Source organism: Dermacentor andersoni, chromosome 8 (genome assembly GCF_023375885.2).
Source record: "Dermacentor andersoni chromosome 8, qqDerAnde1_hic_scaffold, whole genome shotgun sequence".
Taxonomy (NCBI): domain Eukaryota; kingdom Metazoa; phylum Arthropoda; class Arachnida; order Ixodida; family Ixodidae; genus Dermacentor; species Dermacentor andersoni.
The window spans coordinates 132693586-132708659 of record NC_092821.1 but is presented as its reverse complement, the minus strand read 5'-3'; the positions used below and the strand labels follow the sequence as shown (position 1 = coordinate 132708659).

Below are 15074 nucleotides of genomic sequence, written 5' to 3'. Positions count from 1 at the left end.
CAACTAAGAGTCACTGACCGAACCGCTGAACCGTGCATAAAACCCTTGCCGAGGGTTTTATGCACGAGGGACTTGCCGGTGTTGCCAAGGGTGACTATACGTCCAGAACACTCGGACGCGACGCTTAAAGGCTGTTCCGGTGTTGAACATTGCGCGATACGATTAGTGGCGGCGTTTTATTTCGTCCGAAGGTTAAGCGACATGGGAAGCGGTGTCGTGGCGTACGAAGGGAAGAAAATCACAATAATAAAAATACGGTTGAGCGCTTAGACATCGACGCAGTTTCTTTTTTTTTTTTTTGTTTGTTTCTCGTGTAAAACCCCAGCTTGATGCAAAAGCTATAGCGCTGAAGCGCCAGCGGATTCGCGGTAGAATTCACAGAAGCGCCCCCCCCCCCCCCCCGCGTGCTCGCACCGCGACAACAAAAGGCATACACGTGCACGCACAGAAACGTGTGCAAACGTGTGTGTGTGCGCCTGTGTGTAACGTGCTAGAGCACTTGCAGAAATACATAATCCTCGAATTTTCGTGAAATGTAATGATTTCTGGCGACTGTCGTATAAAAAGAGGGAAATCACACGCTTTTTTCTCTCTCTCTCTCTCCTTTCAGCGCTCTCTCCCGGTTCGTAGTTTTTTTTTTTCTTTTTCCTTTTTCGTACGCTGGCGATGTTTGGCTGCCTGACACGCCCCTGCCAATTCGAACCCAGTCCGGTTTGACCGCGTTTTAGCGCATAGTTCCCCGTCAATCACTCGCCCATGTGTGCCCTCATCTTGCGTGATAGGACGCCGCCTCACAACGGGCCGCTCGTTCATCGGACGTCGAAGCTTTTGCGCGGCGTGGGTCAGGGGATCGGCGTGTCGCGCTGCTGACTCAGCGGATCGGCGGCCACTCGAAAAAAAATGCGTGCAGGGTGTGGGGTGTACAGGCAAACGCTACGGGACTTCGTGTGTGTGTGTGTGAAGTGACTTTTAAAGAGAATGGAAGAGATAAGTGCAGTGCCATAACTGTGTGTCACAGGAGGACACCTCAACAGCACTGCACGGGGAAAGGGATGCGGGGAGAAAAAGATGGAGAGAGAGGAAAGGAGAAGGCAAAAAATCGCGGTTGCGTCGGACTTCCTTGGCTGCTGACGCACCCAGGAAGAACGCTTGCCGATTGGTCGGCGACGGCCTCGCGATGTCCAATCACGGCGCAGATATGATAATGATCGGTCATACGGTGTAGCCCGTAGAGCTTCCTACGACTATTACTCGCGTGCTTCAACCAGTTACGCAAAACCTAAAATAACTTGCTCTTATGCTATAGGTTGGCTGATACTTGAAGACGTGTATAGCGCAAATAAAATAGACACAAATGATTTTTTAAATGCTTTTTTTCTCCTTTACAATGATGAATCAGTGCGCATGCGCGTCATTTTGTAAGTGTCACTGGTCTTTTAAGGGTAGTAATAGATCAGTTATGAGTGTAGCGCCCATTAAACGGTCTTGTGCTTGTTTTTTTCGCGCCACAATGGCTTCACAAAATCGTTCCGTTACCATGGAAACGACAGTTAGTACATGCATTTGCCCATATTCTTCGTTTCTGTAGCTTCAAACGTTCTCATGGGGTCATTTATTACACTTTTGCCTTTCTAAATTTCGAAGCACTGGTAGTTTTCTAAACGCAGCAATTGGTAATTCAGTCGCTGCCAACATGAGTGATCGTTGCGAATGGCTGCGTTCATAAGGCAATATTCTGTTGGAAATGGCAAATCTGCAAGGTCGCGAAGTCGTTTGAATCAAGAAGGACGAATTTCAGACAAATCCGTGTATATTAATTATCACTTTTTATACTGGCCTAACTGCCATATAAGTTGCGTAAGCTTAAGAGGAAGCTTTAGCTCGGGTGCTCCTATCTAAATACATGTAAAGGGAAAATTCGTTTTTCTCGGCAACCACTGCACCAAATTTGACGGGGTTTGCTGCATTTAAAAGAAAAACTTAAAATCTAGTGACTGTTGGTTTCTAATTTTCGATTAAGGTCGTTAATTTTTTATAAAAATTTGGCAAAAATCGAAAATTTTCTGAAAACGAAACTATCAAATTTACAACTACGTAACTCAGCAAGAAAAAATTATATCGCAATTCTGTGAATTGTACCTGATAGCACATCTAAAGCGGACAAAATTGGTATGTTACACATGAACCTTAAGAAATTGAGTAATCTGTAATTACAACTTTTACAGAACCCTCGTTAACAACGTAACAAATTCACGTAAGATGTAAACTGACATATCAAATTTGTCCGCTTTGAATGGTCTAATGGATGCCGTTTATAGAATCGCGATATCTGTTCTTGATGCAGAGCTATTAGTTTGTAAACTTCGTGCTTCTATTTTTTTTTCATACGTCTGAATTTTTGAAAATCCTTTTAACAAAATTCAAGCCCTAAATCAAAATTCCGCCTCCAACAGTCACTAGAATTTAACTTTCTCTCTCAAATGCAACAAATTTCATTAAAATCGGTTCAGGAGTTATCACATAAAAACGTTTTTGCGTTTTTACATGTATTTGAATAGGCCGCGTCGGAGTTGGGCCCAGCTCGTGCTCTTCTCCGACGCAGGCTATTCAAATACATATAAAACGCAGAAACGCTTTTCTGAGAAAACACCTTGACCGATTTTAATGAAATGTGTTGCATTTGAGAGAGAAAGTTAAATTCTAGTGACTGTTTGAAGCGAAATTTCGATTTAGGGCCTGAATTTTGTTAAAAGAATTTTCAGAAATTCGAAAGTTCGAAAAATGTAGAAGCACGAAGTTTACAAATTAATAACTCTGCATCAAGAATAGATATCGCTGTTTTGTAAACTGCATCCATTAGAATATTCAAAGCGGACAAATACGATATGACAATATATATCTTACGTGAATTTGTTACGTTTAAGGCTTCTACAAAAGCTGTATTTCCATATTACTAAATTTTTTCAGATTCAAGTGTAACATTGTAACAATTTTGTCCGCTTTAGATGTACTATTAGATGCAAATCACAGAAATGTAATATCTGTTCTCATTGCTGAGTTAGAGTTGTAAACTTGATAGTTTCGTTTTCTAAGAATTTGCGCTTTTTGCCAATATTTAATAAAAAATTGACGACCTAAATCAAGAATTCGAAACCAACAGTCACTATATTTTAAGTTTTTTTTTATATATACAACAAACCTCGTAAATTTTAGTGCAGTGGTTGCCGAGAAAAATGAATTCGCCTTTTACATGTACTTAGACAGGAGCACCCGAGCTAAAACTTCCTCTTAACGGTTGAGCCAAGTCCGTTTTAAGCCAATGGTGAAGCACTCCGATCCGATGCGCTGCCGGCTTTGCGAACTACGTGTAACCTAGCATAGTCTCCGTGATCGGGTGGCGCGCACTGCCCGATCTCGGAGGCCATGAATCAACTCGGCGCAGCGGGCTTGCGTCAGCCAATCAGCAACTAGAGCCAATTGTGCGTTCTAAGAAGAGAGAGCAGCTCGTCCATTGTGCGCCACCGATACTTTCGTGAAGCTTCCATAAAACGGCGTTGCACGTAGGGAGATCCGAGGACGCAGGGACAATGGAAGAACCCCCCCCCCCCCCCCCCCCCCCTGTTGTTTGGTTTCTCCATTCTGATTGGCTGAAACGACCAGTCACTTTCGCTGCCTTACATTGCACGCTGTTGGTGAGACACGATTAGCCGACGCCTGCTGCACGCTTTTCAAGAGACGAACGAAATATATGAAAGATGGCGGTGGATGCTTGGCCCCTTGTTCGTTGTCTGGTCATTGTTACTTTCGTTTTCTTATATGTATAGTTGTCGTTTCGCAATCACGATCGTGCACGAGACCTTTAGAGCTTACATCACTGCAGCGTTAGCGTGTAACTGGTATTCAGCCGGGCTTTTCAGCTATCGGAACAATGAGGCCCGCCCTGCTCCCGATCATATATTATCCGGAAATCGACACGCGGTTCGAATATGCTGAATAATGGCCGGTGTTGCGCGGAATAGCACCCCCTGTAGAGAATCTGCGGTGCTCGTCGTTCGGAGAGCTCAAGCGCGCACCCTAATGCATCACAGAGGGGCGGTGCAGTTTGCAGGCGATCGGAGATATATGAAAACAACTCGGGGGGAGGGGGGTGCGTGAGTTGATCTGTATCGACATATGTATCTATATGGAACCACCGATCGAGCTGGAGACGGATGCCTGATATTTTTCTCTCGAGCTGTGCGTCGGTAAGCTGGTGCACGCACATATGCGTTGATCAATAACCGAATTTTCTAGGTATAAGGTAACTTCATAATTTTCAAGTGATTGGATGCAAATAACACCTCTCACGCTCCGCGTTCAGCCTGCCATGAACGGTGAATGATTGTACGAGCGTCCAATAACGGAAACAATGAGAAATACGTGCATTGTGTCTCAGGTGAAATATGTACACCAAGTGGGCGGAATCTTTTGGCTGCACCTGGTGGTTAATTTCTATTTTTTCTCCTGTCTCATTTAGCGTAAGCACTGAAGTGACTACGGGGCAGGGCGTTCGTCTGCTAACAGACGACGGAAGGGAGAGAGCCCTATTGCGGCGAGGTGGGAGGGGGGGGGGGGGGGTGCAGTGAACCGCAAAAGAGCTAGCACGCGCCCCTCTGGCAGCACCGTCTGCTCCACGTGGGCGTCACTGACTGTTTGAGCGACATATCTCTCCTCTCGTCGGCGAAGCGAACGTAGGCGTCATGCACGCCCGGGACGGAAGTGGAAATGCGCCGTCTGCATCCGTCCACGCCGCTGTGCATTCCAATGAAGCGCCACCCTCTTACACCGATCTCTCTCCTCACGGCGTATTACACGGTGCAGGCAATCACAACACACACGAGCAGACAGCTTACGCAGGACGTGCCGTTCTTTCTACGGCGCAAATTAGATCCGCAACCCAAGCAAAATTTCCGCGGGTGTAAGCAGACGATCGAATCGGTAGCAACAGCAGACGGCGTTCTTGTCACGCGGACAGCGCGGCAGGTCGTCCGTTTCCCGCCGCCTGGCGACGAGAAAAGCGTTACAAATCGTACAAATTGCACTATTCCGCTTGGTAGTAGTTCTGCCATTTCCTTCGATCTGTTTTTGGTAACTAGGAAGATTGTTGTCGCGAGCAGGTATACGTGCGGCTCTCTCACGAGGAAGAAAAGGTGGCATTCCTTGTTCGCAGGCGTGCAGTCTCCGGGTGCTAGAGTTCGGCACAGCTGTGATTTCTTTCGTCTATACCACGAAGACCCATGCACTTCATCGGTGTCCAAATTTGGACCAGTCAAGGATAACTGAAACAAGTTGACTTTGGGTGTTTGTGCGAAGCAGGATTAAAGCGACCAGTCTCGTATGTATCCATCGGTCACGGTCAACGCGATGCCTACGAAACATCGCTTCAAATTGTGCTTGTGTACTGCGGTCAGTTTTTGGAAGCTAGGTAACTTTCATGGCAACTACAGCCAGGAACTCACCGAATTTCACCGTTTGAGCAACTGTTCATCGTCTGTTCACTACCATAACCCACGTCAGAATTCGCTGACCTTCAAACACTCGTCTAATTAGCGCTCCTACAAGCTAGATTTCGCAAGCCCTACAATAGTCCTCTCGCAATAACGCAACGCGTCCGTGCAGCTGGCGGCGTAACCGGTTATACACAAACAACAGCAGACGGCATTTCTTTCGCAGCGGACAAACGGCCCATCGTCTGCTTCCCCTCCCGCAATGGCGTCACAAAAGTGCAGCAGACGACTGAAACAACGATGCGATCAGCGAAAGCAGACTGCATTTTTTTTTTATTTCGCGTAGGACAACAGCAGACGATCTGCTTCCTTTCCTACCATGGCGTCACAGCAACGCCCAGCGGACGACAGAAACAGCACGAAACAGACGACCATCGGGCGACCGAAACAGACGACCGAAAGCAGCAGCAGATCGTCTGCTTCTCTTGTCGTGGCGACGCAACCAGAGAAAGCGCCGCCATGACGCTGCCGCCGCTCCACCGAGGCGGCCCGGGTAGTATACATACGTAGCGGTTGTTCGTTCTCCGAAGAGGAAGCGCGCGTGTGTGTGCCCGCTTTGGGCCCATCCTCTAATCTTGAAGAACAAGTTTCGCGCGGTGGGCCTTACTTTTGGAGCGTGTCGGAGGAGGCGAGGGATGCCCGCGAGTGAGCGCGGCCACTTCCTCGTCGCCATGCCGACCGAAAAGCTCTCACGCCGGGCCTACCTTGGCCCACCACCGGTCCTTCGAACGCCGTGCCGCCGTGGCAGCACGAATAGGGGCTGAAGTTTGCCCAAAACGCGGAATAGCAGGCTCAACTCTGATGTTACTCTTCGGCAAGTCTCTATATACTCGGAGCAAACAAATCGTTTATTAGTCGGGGAAAAAAAGAAGTAGGTGGCGGGGGGGGGGGGGGGGGGGGGGGGGAATGATGTTCAAACTTTTCTTGAATTTTGTGCTCGAACCGCGGCGCCCATGAATTCAGCACATTTCTTTGGCGCGTTTTCGTGCCTTTGGCCACTTTCTGTGTTGAAGAGGGTTCATCAATCTTGCAGGTTTGTGTTTACTTTTGAATGCCAAAATCTAAGGCGTAACAAAGAGTTGGTCGGAGAACTTTCAAGGCGTCGTAGCGACCCATGTTTAGCTTTTTAACCCGTTTTCTGGTATATCAAACTATTAGTTTTAGCAGCTGCTACAACTCGTCTACTACTACAGAAATATAACTTGCTATTTTACCATAATATTTTCTCGTAAATATAATTTTTTTTTTCTGGCGAATTACTATGTTCTGGTCGAAATCTATAACGGAACTTAAGTAATCGCTCGCGCACATTTTCATCATTGTACTCTATTTTGCTTGGCACCAACAAGTTACCAGGAGATGTTGTGAAAGTGTTCATCGGGCACTTAGATGAGCGTTCACTTGGTTTTTTATTCTGGAAGAAGCAACCATAAGTTTTTCCTTTTCCCTTTCTTTCCCCCGAACCGGACCTGCTTTGAAGCTTAGAAGACTACAAGGGGTCGAATTGTACAATGTACGTAATGGATGGAAAAAAACTTACGTCCCTTTGTATCACCATGCGTGGGCCTGCATATAGGGCCGGTTTCGCCCGAGTCCCAGACGTTAGAAGCTGAGGGTTTTTCGTGCGCGTAGTATGTGGATAAGACCACAACGTGTGCTTCCCATGCACATGTGGTATTGTCTGCCAGATGCGTACAGTACGGTCCACTGTTAAAGGGTAATCGGTATTTTGGAAATGGTTGCATCTCAATATCGACACGGACACCTCGGCAACAATTCTTAACCGACGTAGGTCTATATAAAGGTCACATCCAGCACTTGCTACCTGTGAAGTTGATGGCACGTTCAAGTACGTTGGTTTGGACAATAATTAGGTGTTCTCTTTAACAGCGGACCACATTGTACATCTGTGGCAGTTGTCCGATGCCTTTCATGAAGACGTCACGGTAGTGATTTTAATTCTAGAAAGTTATACGAAACTGTGCCCTTTCTTCTAGAACACCGGATGTTGATATCTACCAGGGGAAACAGAAACAGTGAGGATATGAGGCCCTTGTACTTTCATTGTAATAACTAAACCCTCCTTACTCAATGCCCTTTAGGCCTGTAACGTATCTTAAATAAATAAATAAATTTATTTATTTATTTGCTTCTAAAAGGCGATTTTTGTTTTTTCGTAGACAAAAACCCATATACAAAGAGAGTAGGATATCTCGACTGATACAAGTAATGAGCAACCCGTTATAAACAGACGGAAGAAACGCAGAAGGCAAAAGCATACGTGTAAGAGAACTGGCTAGCGAAGAAAGTACGGGACATCTCTAACACATCCAACGCCTGCTCAGATACATCCCAGTAGTCTTTATTTCAAATGCCTATCATCTCACGCACAGAAGTCGTTTGGCGCGCGCTACGGCATTCTTGCGCCGTGCGGGCCAGAAGTGGCGAGAACGGCCTCGAAATTCGTGGAAACAGATGCGATCGACAGATACGCAGAATTCCCCACCGTCTGCTAGAAAAGGCGCAGCTTCTCCTGTCCGGATCTGCCTTCTGCTCGTTTCGCTGCTTGGTGCAATCGCAGAAGACACTTAAGAAAAAGAATGCTGACTTTAATGCATTCGTTTCTCGCACATCCGACTAGTAATCCAGGCTCTCCTCTACCAACGTGAAGCCTATTGTCCTTTGGCGCTTGTCAGTTAGGTACTAGCCATATTCCTATCATAGCTGTTCCGCGTAAGTTGAAGCGTTCGGAAGGTTGCACTGCTAGGGTTGCCAACCATAGCATACGTTGCACACTGTTTCCTCTGTGACTGTTACGTTTTAGTCTTGTTATTTGCGGTGTGTATCATTACATCGAGTGTGGTCAATCCCCCTCGGAGGTATTGAGGGCACTACGACAACTTTTTACACTTTAAAGGAGCACTAAGAGGTGTGTTAACATGCATCAGTTAATTGCACTTCTACTACAAAAAAATAAATAAATAAAAGAAGAAGAAGCTTCCGCTCTTGCCATGAGTAGAGGATTGATAATCCAAGAAAGAAGAACGCAAAAAAAGGTTAGTTACGCACGTCCCCTTGAAGCTCACGCACCATCTCGTCCTGACGGCACAATTCACAAAAGTCTAGTTCAATGTTTGTTGGAAAAGGACGACTACATTGCGTTTCAAAGAACGCAATGTATATTCAAAATTTAAAAAAAAGTATTAAGAGAACCTTCATTTCTTTAACTAGTAATGATTAATGAGCCATTTTCCGCCAAACGAATGCAAACATGGTTTCGAAAGAATACTTGACCGACATGAACAGATTTACTGTTGCGATTTAGGGTCCCTTAAAGCTGTCTTCTGCCGGATAACACAAGCGCGTCTGTTGGTCGCAGGCGTGTTCACTCATAAATGCAAACCGTAATGTTTCCCTCATCCCAAACAGCACATGACACGTTCTCGCTAATAGCGACTGCTTGTTGTGGACCTTCCATTCCTTATACTCACAGGTGTTTTTTTTGTTTTTTTTTTTTTGCGTCACACAACGAATGAGCGCATTACGCTCGCATAGTGCTATAGATATTACGACAGCGTCAACCATGTCCACCCATGAAATGCCGACATTCGGCCTTTGTTTCCTGAAGCAGTTATGTCATATTCGTTGTGACGTTTGCAGTTAATACTGTTCTGTTCTTCTAGCCGTTTAACGATGGCGTGATACGGCGCTTCTGGTCATATATGCGTGTGTCTTCGCCAGCCGCAAAACGCCAGAAATGTCCAGAAGTACGGCTCTCTCGTCTGGAACAGTACGGCACGTTCTCTTTAACGTCTGCCTTCAACTCTAACGGCTCTTCTGTATGCCATGGTGCACAAAACGTGAGCCAGTAGCGATAAGACATCCATTTCGATGGACTCCCAAAATAACCCGACAGGCTATAGTAACGTGCCCTCGTCAGTCCTTATTAGCTAACAGGTCTACCCACACAAGCCGCTCACCGCGTCAGGCAGGCGCGAGGGACTTTGCTCTAGTTTTTCCGAGGCAAATAACAAAACGAGTAAATGAGCTCGCGATGCATTTGCGATTGGAAGCGGTTCGACAACCGGCGTCTATGCCTTTCGCCAACACCAACCCCCGGGCGCGCAACCCGGAAGGTCGAGCGATCGACGTAAAAAACGATTAATACTCGGGCCGGGTTGAAAAATTGAACCAGCTTAGCGCGGAGGACCTGTTCCGAGTGCGGCACCCAAACTAGATCTGGAGCCAAGCCATTTCGACTGCCGATGACTCAGGCGTATTTTTTTTTTTTTTATGTTGTTTCTCCAAGGTGGATAGCACCTGATCAAACTGTGCGACTGCGTACATGTTCAAGGAGCACCGACATAACATTTCCAACTCGTCATTTCATTTATGTTGCTTAGAAGAAAGTCTAGACCCTCAGCCATAGAAAAGAATGGCTAACCTCAGAGCACCTTAACTTAAAGCGCTATGATGCAAGCCACTTTTTTTAAAATTAAGTAAACATTTGACTATAATGCTTAATTTTCGAACCAATAGATTGGTCGTGACGTCATGATACAGTGGCTTGCGCCGTTCCCGCAAGCGTGACCAGATGAAACTTTTTTTTCCTTGAGGAACGTTATATCTAGCCTTACTGACGTTATCAAGTTTCGCTCTGAGTCTTGACGTCACGGTAGTGTCGATGACTCCAGGTCCGGCGTTTCAACTTGACCCTTTCAGGCACTGATTATTCGGTTCATTGACAACTTACTTTCGCCGCGTTCCTTGCTTTTTCAGAAACATAACAAAGCATACGTCTGCAGAACATATCAACAATTTTCCATTCTTTAATGGAGTTTACTGAACGTGGACTCAATGCGAAAACTCGCTATAGGGACGTCAAATGTGAGAGTGACAGCTATTTTGTGTCTAGCAGACTTCCTGGTGGGAAACATTGTGAAAAACAATGAATGATGTGACTCTGGCACCGAGAAAGAACATCCAACCGTCTACCTTCCCAATCGTTGTACTAAAACATCTTGCACATGTTGTTCAAACTTGCAATGCTATTCCAATCAGAGGGGTTTCAAGATGTATGCAACGCACACATTTTAATTATCATTACTTTCATCAATACCTTTGCTGTTGATGCACTACCTTGGTGTACACAATTTCTAAATGTACGTTTCCAAACGCCCGTATTTGCCTGCTACGTACCGTTCTTCTCGCGCGCGAGAAGCCTTCGAACGTGTTTCAAAACTCCTTTAAGGACGGTGAAGGAATCCAAACCATCGCAACTGTGTGGAGCTGTCTTTCTTTTCAATTTGTTGTCTCTGTTCAATCAAACTGCACGTGCACATAATGACACGCATACCGGCACGCATACCACAGTTTGCGAGCACACTTCTGTTTTGAGTTCTTCGCAACACCTAGCAGTCATTGTACGAGCGTAACTGTAGCATGTCAACCGAAATAATCTCAGTAATCGAATCGCCGTGCGCGTTGTATCTGATAGCCTCTTTTCATGCTTGTATCGCGTTTTTTTATTTTAATTGCATATATCCGGCTCTTTCGCGTGCAGGTTGTTTCCAGCAGCATGCTAAGCAGCGAATGATCTATAGCATATTGTTCGCTCCCGGATGCACAAAGTGGTATATAAGGAACTAGAGGCGAACCGGGCATTGAACTTCCAGACGATCCCCTCACACGACCTATCGCGGAAAGCTTGCAAAAACGTTGACAGCTGGCATTTTTTTACTCGTGTATACGGTTCTACCACACGGTCCTATAAGGGACTATAAGGATCAAGACGCAAGACAAAGTTAATTGAAGATCGCTGGGACAGGCCTAGCGTCGTCCTGCAGTAGCCATGAAATAAGCTGACGACGAAGACTACTGCGTGGTTCCACCAGGTTCCGCTGTACCACCAGCCATTTTGGCGGTCCTGGGGCTATGTGCTATACAAGACAATCGGATTTCTGCTAAGCGTTCGATCGTTCAATTGAGTACTCACGTCCTTTGGGCTTCTTCTCGGGGAAGCATATTCTGAAGAGACCCGTGTCCCGGCTGAAGTACTCCATTTTCGTCTCGTACGAGCGGTAGTCGTCCGTGTCCTTCTGCAACGTCTGTCTGATGGCTGTCCGGTTGACGCGAGTCTCGAGCCAGTTATCCGTGCCGAAAGAAATGGACAGGCAGGCTAGAGCCAGCACGGCCGTGATGGTCGCTATCGACAGGGTTACCGCTGAGCATGCCATGATGCTTGTGCAGGGAAATGTGCTCCCGCAGACTCTGGCGAGGATTCTTTGGAGAGGGGACACGGTTCTATAAGCACAAAACACGGCGTGAACAGACGACGTTTATACAAGACCACGTCTGCTAGCTGGGTGCCTCGCAGAAGGACAGAAACAGAAGGCACGAGTTGGGGCGCTGCTGCCTTCTGTCAACCAACGTAGTAGCAGAAGCAGTATTTGGGTTTTTTAACAAACCCTCGTCGATTCGCGGTAGACACAGCACACAACAATCTGAGACAGACGGCGATCGGTCGAAATTGTATGGTGTGGACGGTGAGGTCGCTTGTGAAGGCTTTGTAATGATGACGATGGTGGCTGCTTCGTGCCACCACCTGTTGCTAGTTCCGTCCACTCGCTCGTTCGCGCAGCGCCCGTCGCCGAGGTGGTCGTCGACTCCCCCACTCACGCGCACACAAAGGAGGGATGTGGATGGTCGGAGGTTGGCCCGGGGTAGCCTGCCTTGTGGCAGGCAGCGCCGAGCTTTTCGGCGGCTTCGAGACGATGACGCCGGTGCGCTGCTGGCTCGAAGCGATTCCGTTCTTTCTCTTTTCTCAACGGAACACGCACAGACACTTGTTCCCAAGAGTTGGCAGGCCACCACGCTACTGGTGAGACACCGCTGGCGTCGCTGCAGCGGCGGGCTTTGGTGGAGAGAGGTTGAGGGGAGGGATTCGGCAGGTTTCCTCGTCGACGAAACTTCGTCGTCGGTGCGTAGGCTGTACGGTGTACGCTCCCTGGGGGGAGGACGAACGGTGTGTGGTGGGAAGGGCCTGGGAGGGTGGGACCAGCTTCGCCAGAGGCGCGTCGCTCTGAGTGAGAAGTGTGCTTGCGAGAAGGAAGGACGAGGGTGCGGGAGAGAAAAATCCCGCCGTAGTCCACGGTACGTACAAGGAGGTTATGGGGGAAGGAAAGAAGCAGGGGGGGGGGGGGAGAAGTGGCGCCGCTGTTGGTTGGGTGGGGGCGAAGGGGGACGCAGAAAATACCTTCTCAGGTCACTCTTCTGCGCTGCAAGAAAGGAGGATGCCGAGCGACCGCTACCCTCTCTCTAAACTTTCTGTCGGTCTTCTGGACGCCTTCTGCTACCTCGAACGCGCGCCGCATAGCTGCGCCGTTCTTTCAGTCGTCTGTAAAGTCATGTGCTGCCACCTGGTGCGCACCGGCGGCGTCCCTCGTGTGTGTACAGGTGGGGAAAATAAAGAAGACAGAGGACGAGAGAGAAGGCACGAGGTGCTTTGCCAGGACGTGCGCCGCACCCCTCCTGCTGCGTGCTCTCCGCCATGGCGTCATACTCCCGCCGGTGGGTGGCGGTGGCGGCGGATTGTGTGCGTCTTGCGGCGTTTCGCAGGGGGAAAGCTCCTGAGGCAAGGTGGTGGTGGTAGTGGTGGTACCGCGAGGGGAGGCTTATTTCGCTAGCGACAGACATCGTGCCCTCTTTCTCTACATCTCTCGCGACCGAGCTGGGCCGAATGGCGACAGCCGCTGCGAGCAACAGTTGGTTGCGCGATCGGGGAAAAAAAGGAAAAGAAAGAAAGAGCCCGAGCATGCAACGCCTGCGTTGAGCGCTCCGACCGCTGTCGCTTTCCAGGGGTGACGATGCGGAATCACACTCGTACACTGCGGTCTACTTTTAAATGGAACACACATTGGTAGAGAAGCAGGCGAAAATCATTTTTCCCGCTGGCAAGTGCACAATCACCGGTCTCTTTAGGAAGGTCACTTGTGGTTGGCGGCGTAAACACCTTTGTACACACCTGTGCAGTGCACCGATATAGCTTCAGCGGGCACGCGCAGCTAGAGAGTGAGGAAAGTGAGAGCCACACATTGTCCACGTTGAACTACAACGGTCGCCGGCACTGTGAGTCCGGTGTGCCTGCGACGACGGTGCCCGACAGAGGCATATATGACGCAGGCCGGTGTCGGCGCTATGATAGGACGCCGGCGAGTTGATTGGTCGGTGGGAGTTCAAAGTCTCAAGTAGTTTCAGAATCGCAGATAACTAACTGGAGCCGCGTTGGTGTACGTACATTCGACCTCAAAAGTTTACGGGTCCCGGTGACGGTGCCCAACGGAGGCATATATGACGCAGGCCAGTGTCGGCGCTATGATAGGACGCCGGCGAGTTGATTGGTCGGTGGGAGTTCAAAGTCTCAAGTAGTTTCAGAATCGCAGATAACTAACTGGAGCCGCGTTGGTGTACGTACATTCGACCTCAAAAGTTTACGGGTCCCGGTGACGGTGCCCAACGGAGGCATATATGACGCAGGCCAGTGTCGGCGCTATGATAGGACGCCGGCGAGTTGATTGGTCGGTGAGAGTTCAAAGTCTCAAGTAGTTTCAGAATCGCAAATAACTAACTGGAGCCGCGTTGGTGTACGTACATTCGACCTCAAAAGTTTACGGGTCCCGGTGACGGTGCCCAACGGAGGCATATATGACGCAGGCCAGTGTCGGCGCTATGATAGGACGCCGGCGAGTTGATTGGTCGGTGGGAGTTCAAAGTCTCAAGTAGTTTCAGAATCGCAGATAACTAACTGGAGCCGCGTTGGTGTACGTACATTCGACCTCAAAAGTTTACGGGTCCCGGTGACGGTGCCCGACAGAGGCATATATGACGCAGGCCGGTGTCGGCGCTATGATAGGACGCCGGCGAGTTGATTGGTCGGTGGGAGTTCAAAGTCTCAAGTAGTTTCAGAATCGCAGATAACTAACTGGAGCCGCGTTGGTGTACGTACATTCGACCTCAAAAGTTTACGGGTCCCGGTGACGGTGCCCAACGGAGGCATATATGACGCAGGCCAGTGTCGGCGCTATGATAGGACGCCGGCGAGTTGATTGGTCGGTGGGAGTTCAAAGTCTCAAGTAGTTTCAGAATCGCAAATAACTAACTGGAGCCGCGTTGGTGTACGTACATTCGACCTCAAAAGTTTACGGGTCCCGGTGACGGTGCCCGACAGAGGCATATATGACGCAGGCCGGTGTCGGCGCTATGATAGGACGCCGGCGAGTTGATTGGTCGGTGGGAGTTCAAAGTCTCAAGTAGTTTCAGAATCGCAGATAACTAACTGGAGCCGCGTTGGTGTACGTACATTCGACCTCAAAAGTTTACGGGTCCCGGTGACGGTGCCCAACGGAGGCATATATGACGCAGGCCAGTGTCGGCGCTATGATAGGACGCCGGCGAGTTGATTGGTCGGTGGGAGTTCAAAGTCTCAAGTAGTTTCAGAATCGCAGATAACTAACTGGAGCCGCGTTGGTG

The 15074-nt window shown here is 48.6% G+C and overlaps 1 protein-coding gene across 1 annotated transcript in view; it reads right to left on the bottom strand.

Annotated features, from left to right (window-relative positions):
- Nucleotides 1-13596, bottom strand: part of LOC126525707 (transmembrane protein 114) — a 104009-nt gene extending 90413 nt beyond the window's left edge. Inside the window, exon 1 of the mRNA XM_050173622.3 lies at nt 11542-13596. Coding sequence (XP_050029579.1) covers nt 11542-11782 — 241 coding nt within the window. The 5' untranslated portion in view covers nt 11783-13596. The remainder of the gene's footprint in view (nt 1-11541) is intronic.
- Between the last annotated feature and the right edge of the window lie 1478 nt (nt 13597-15074).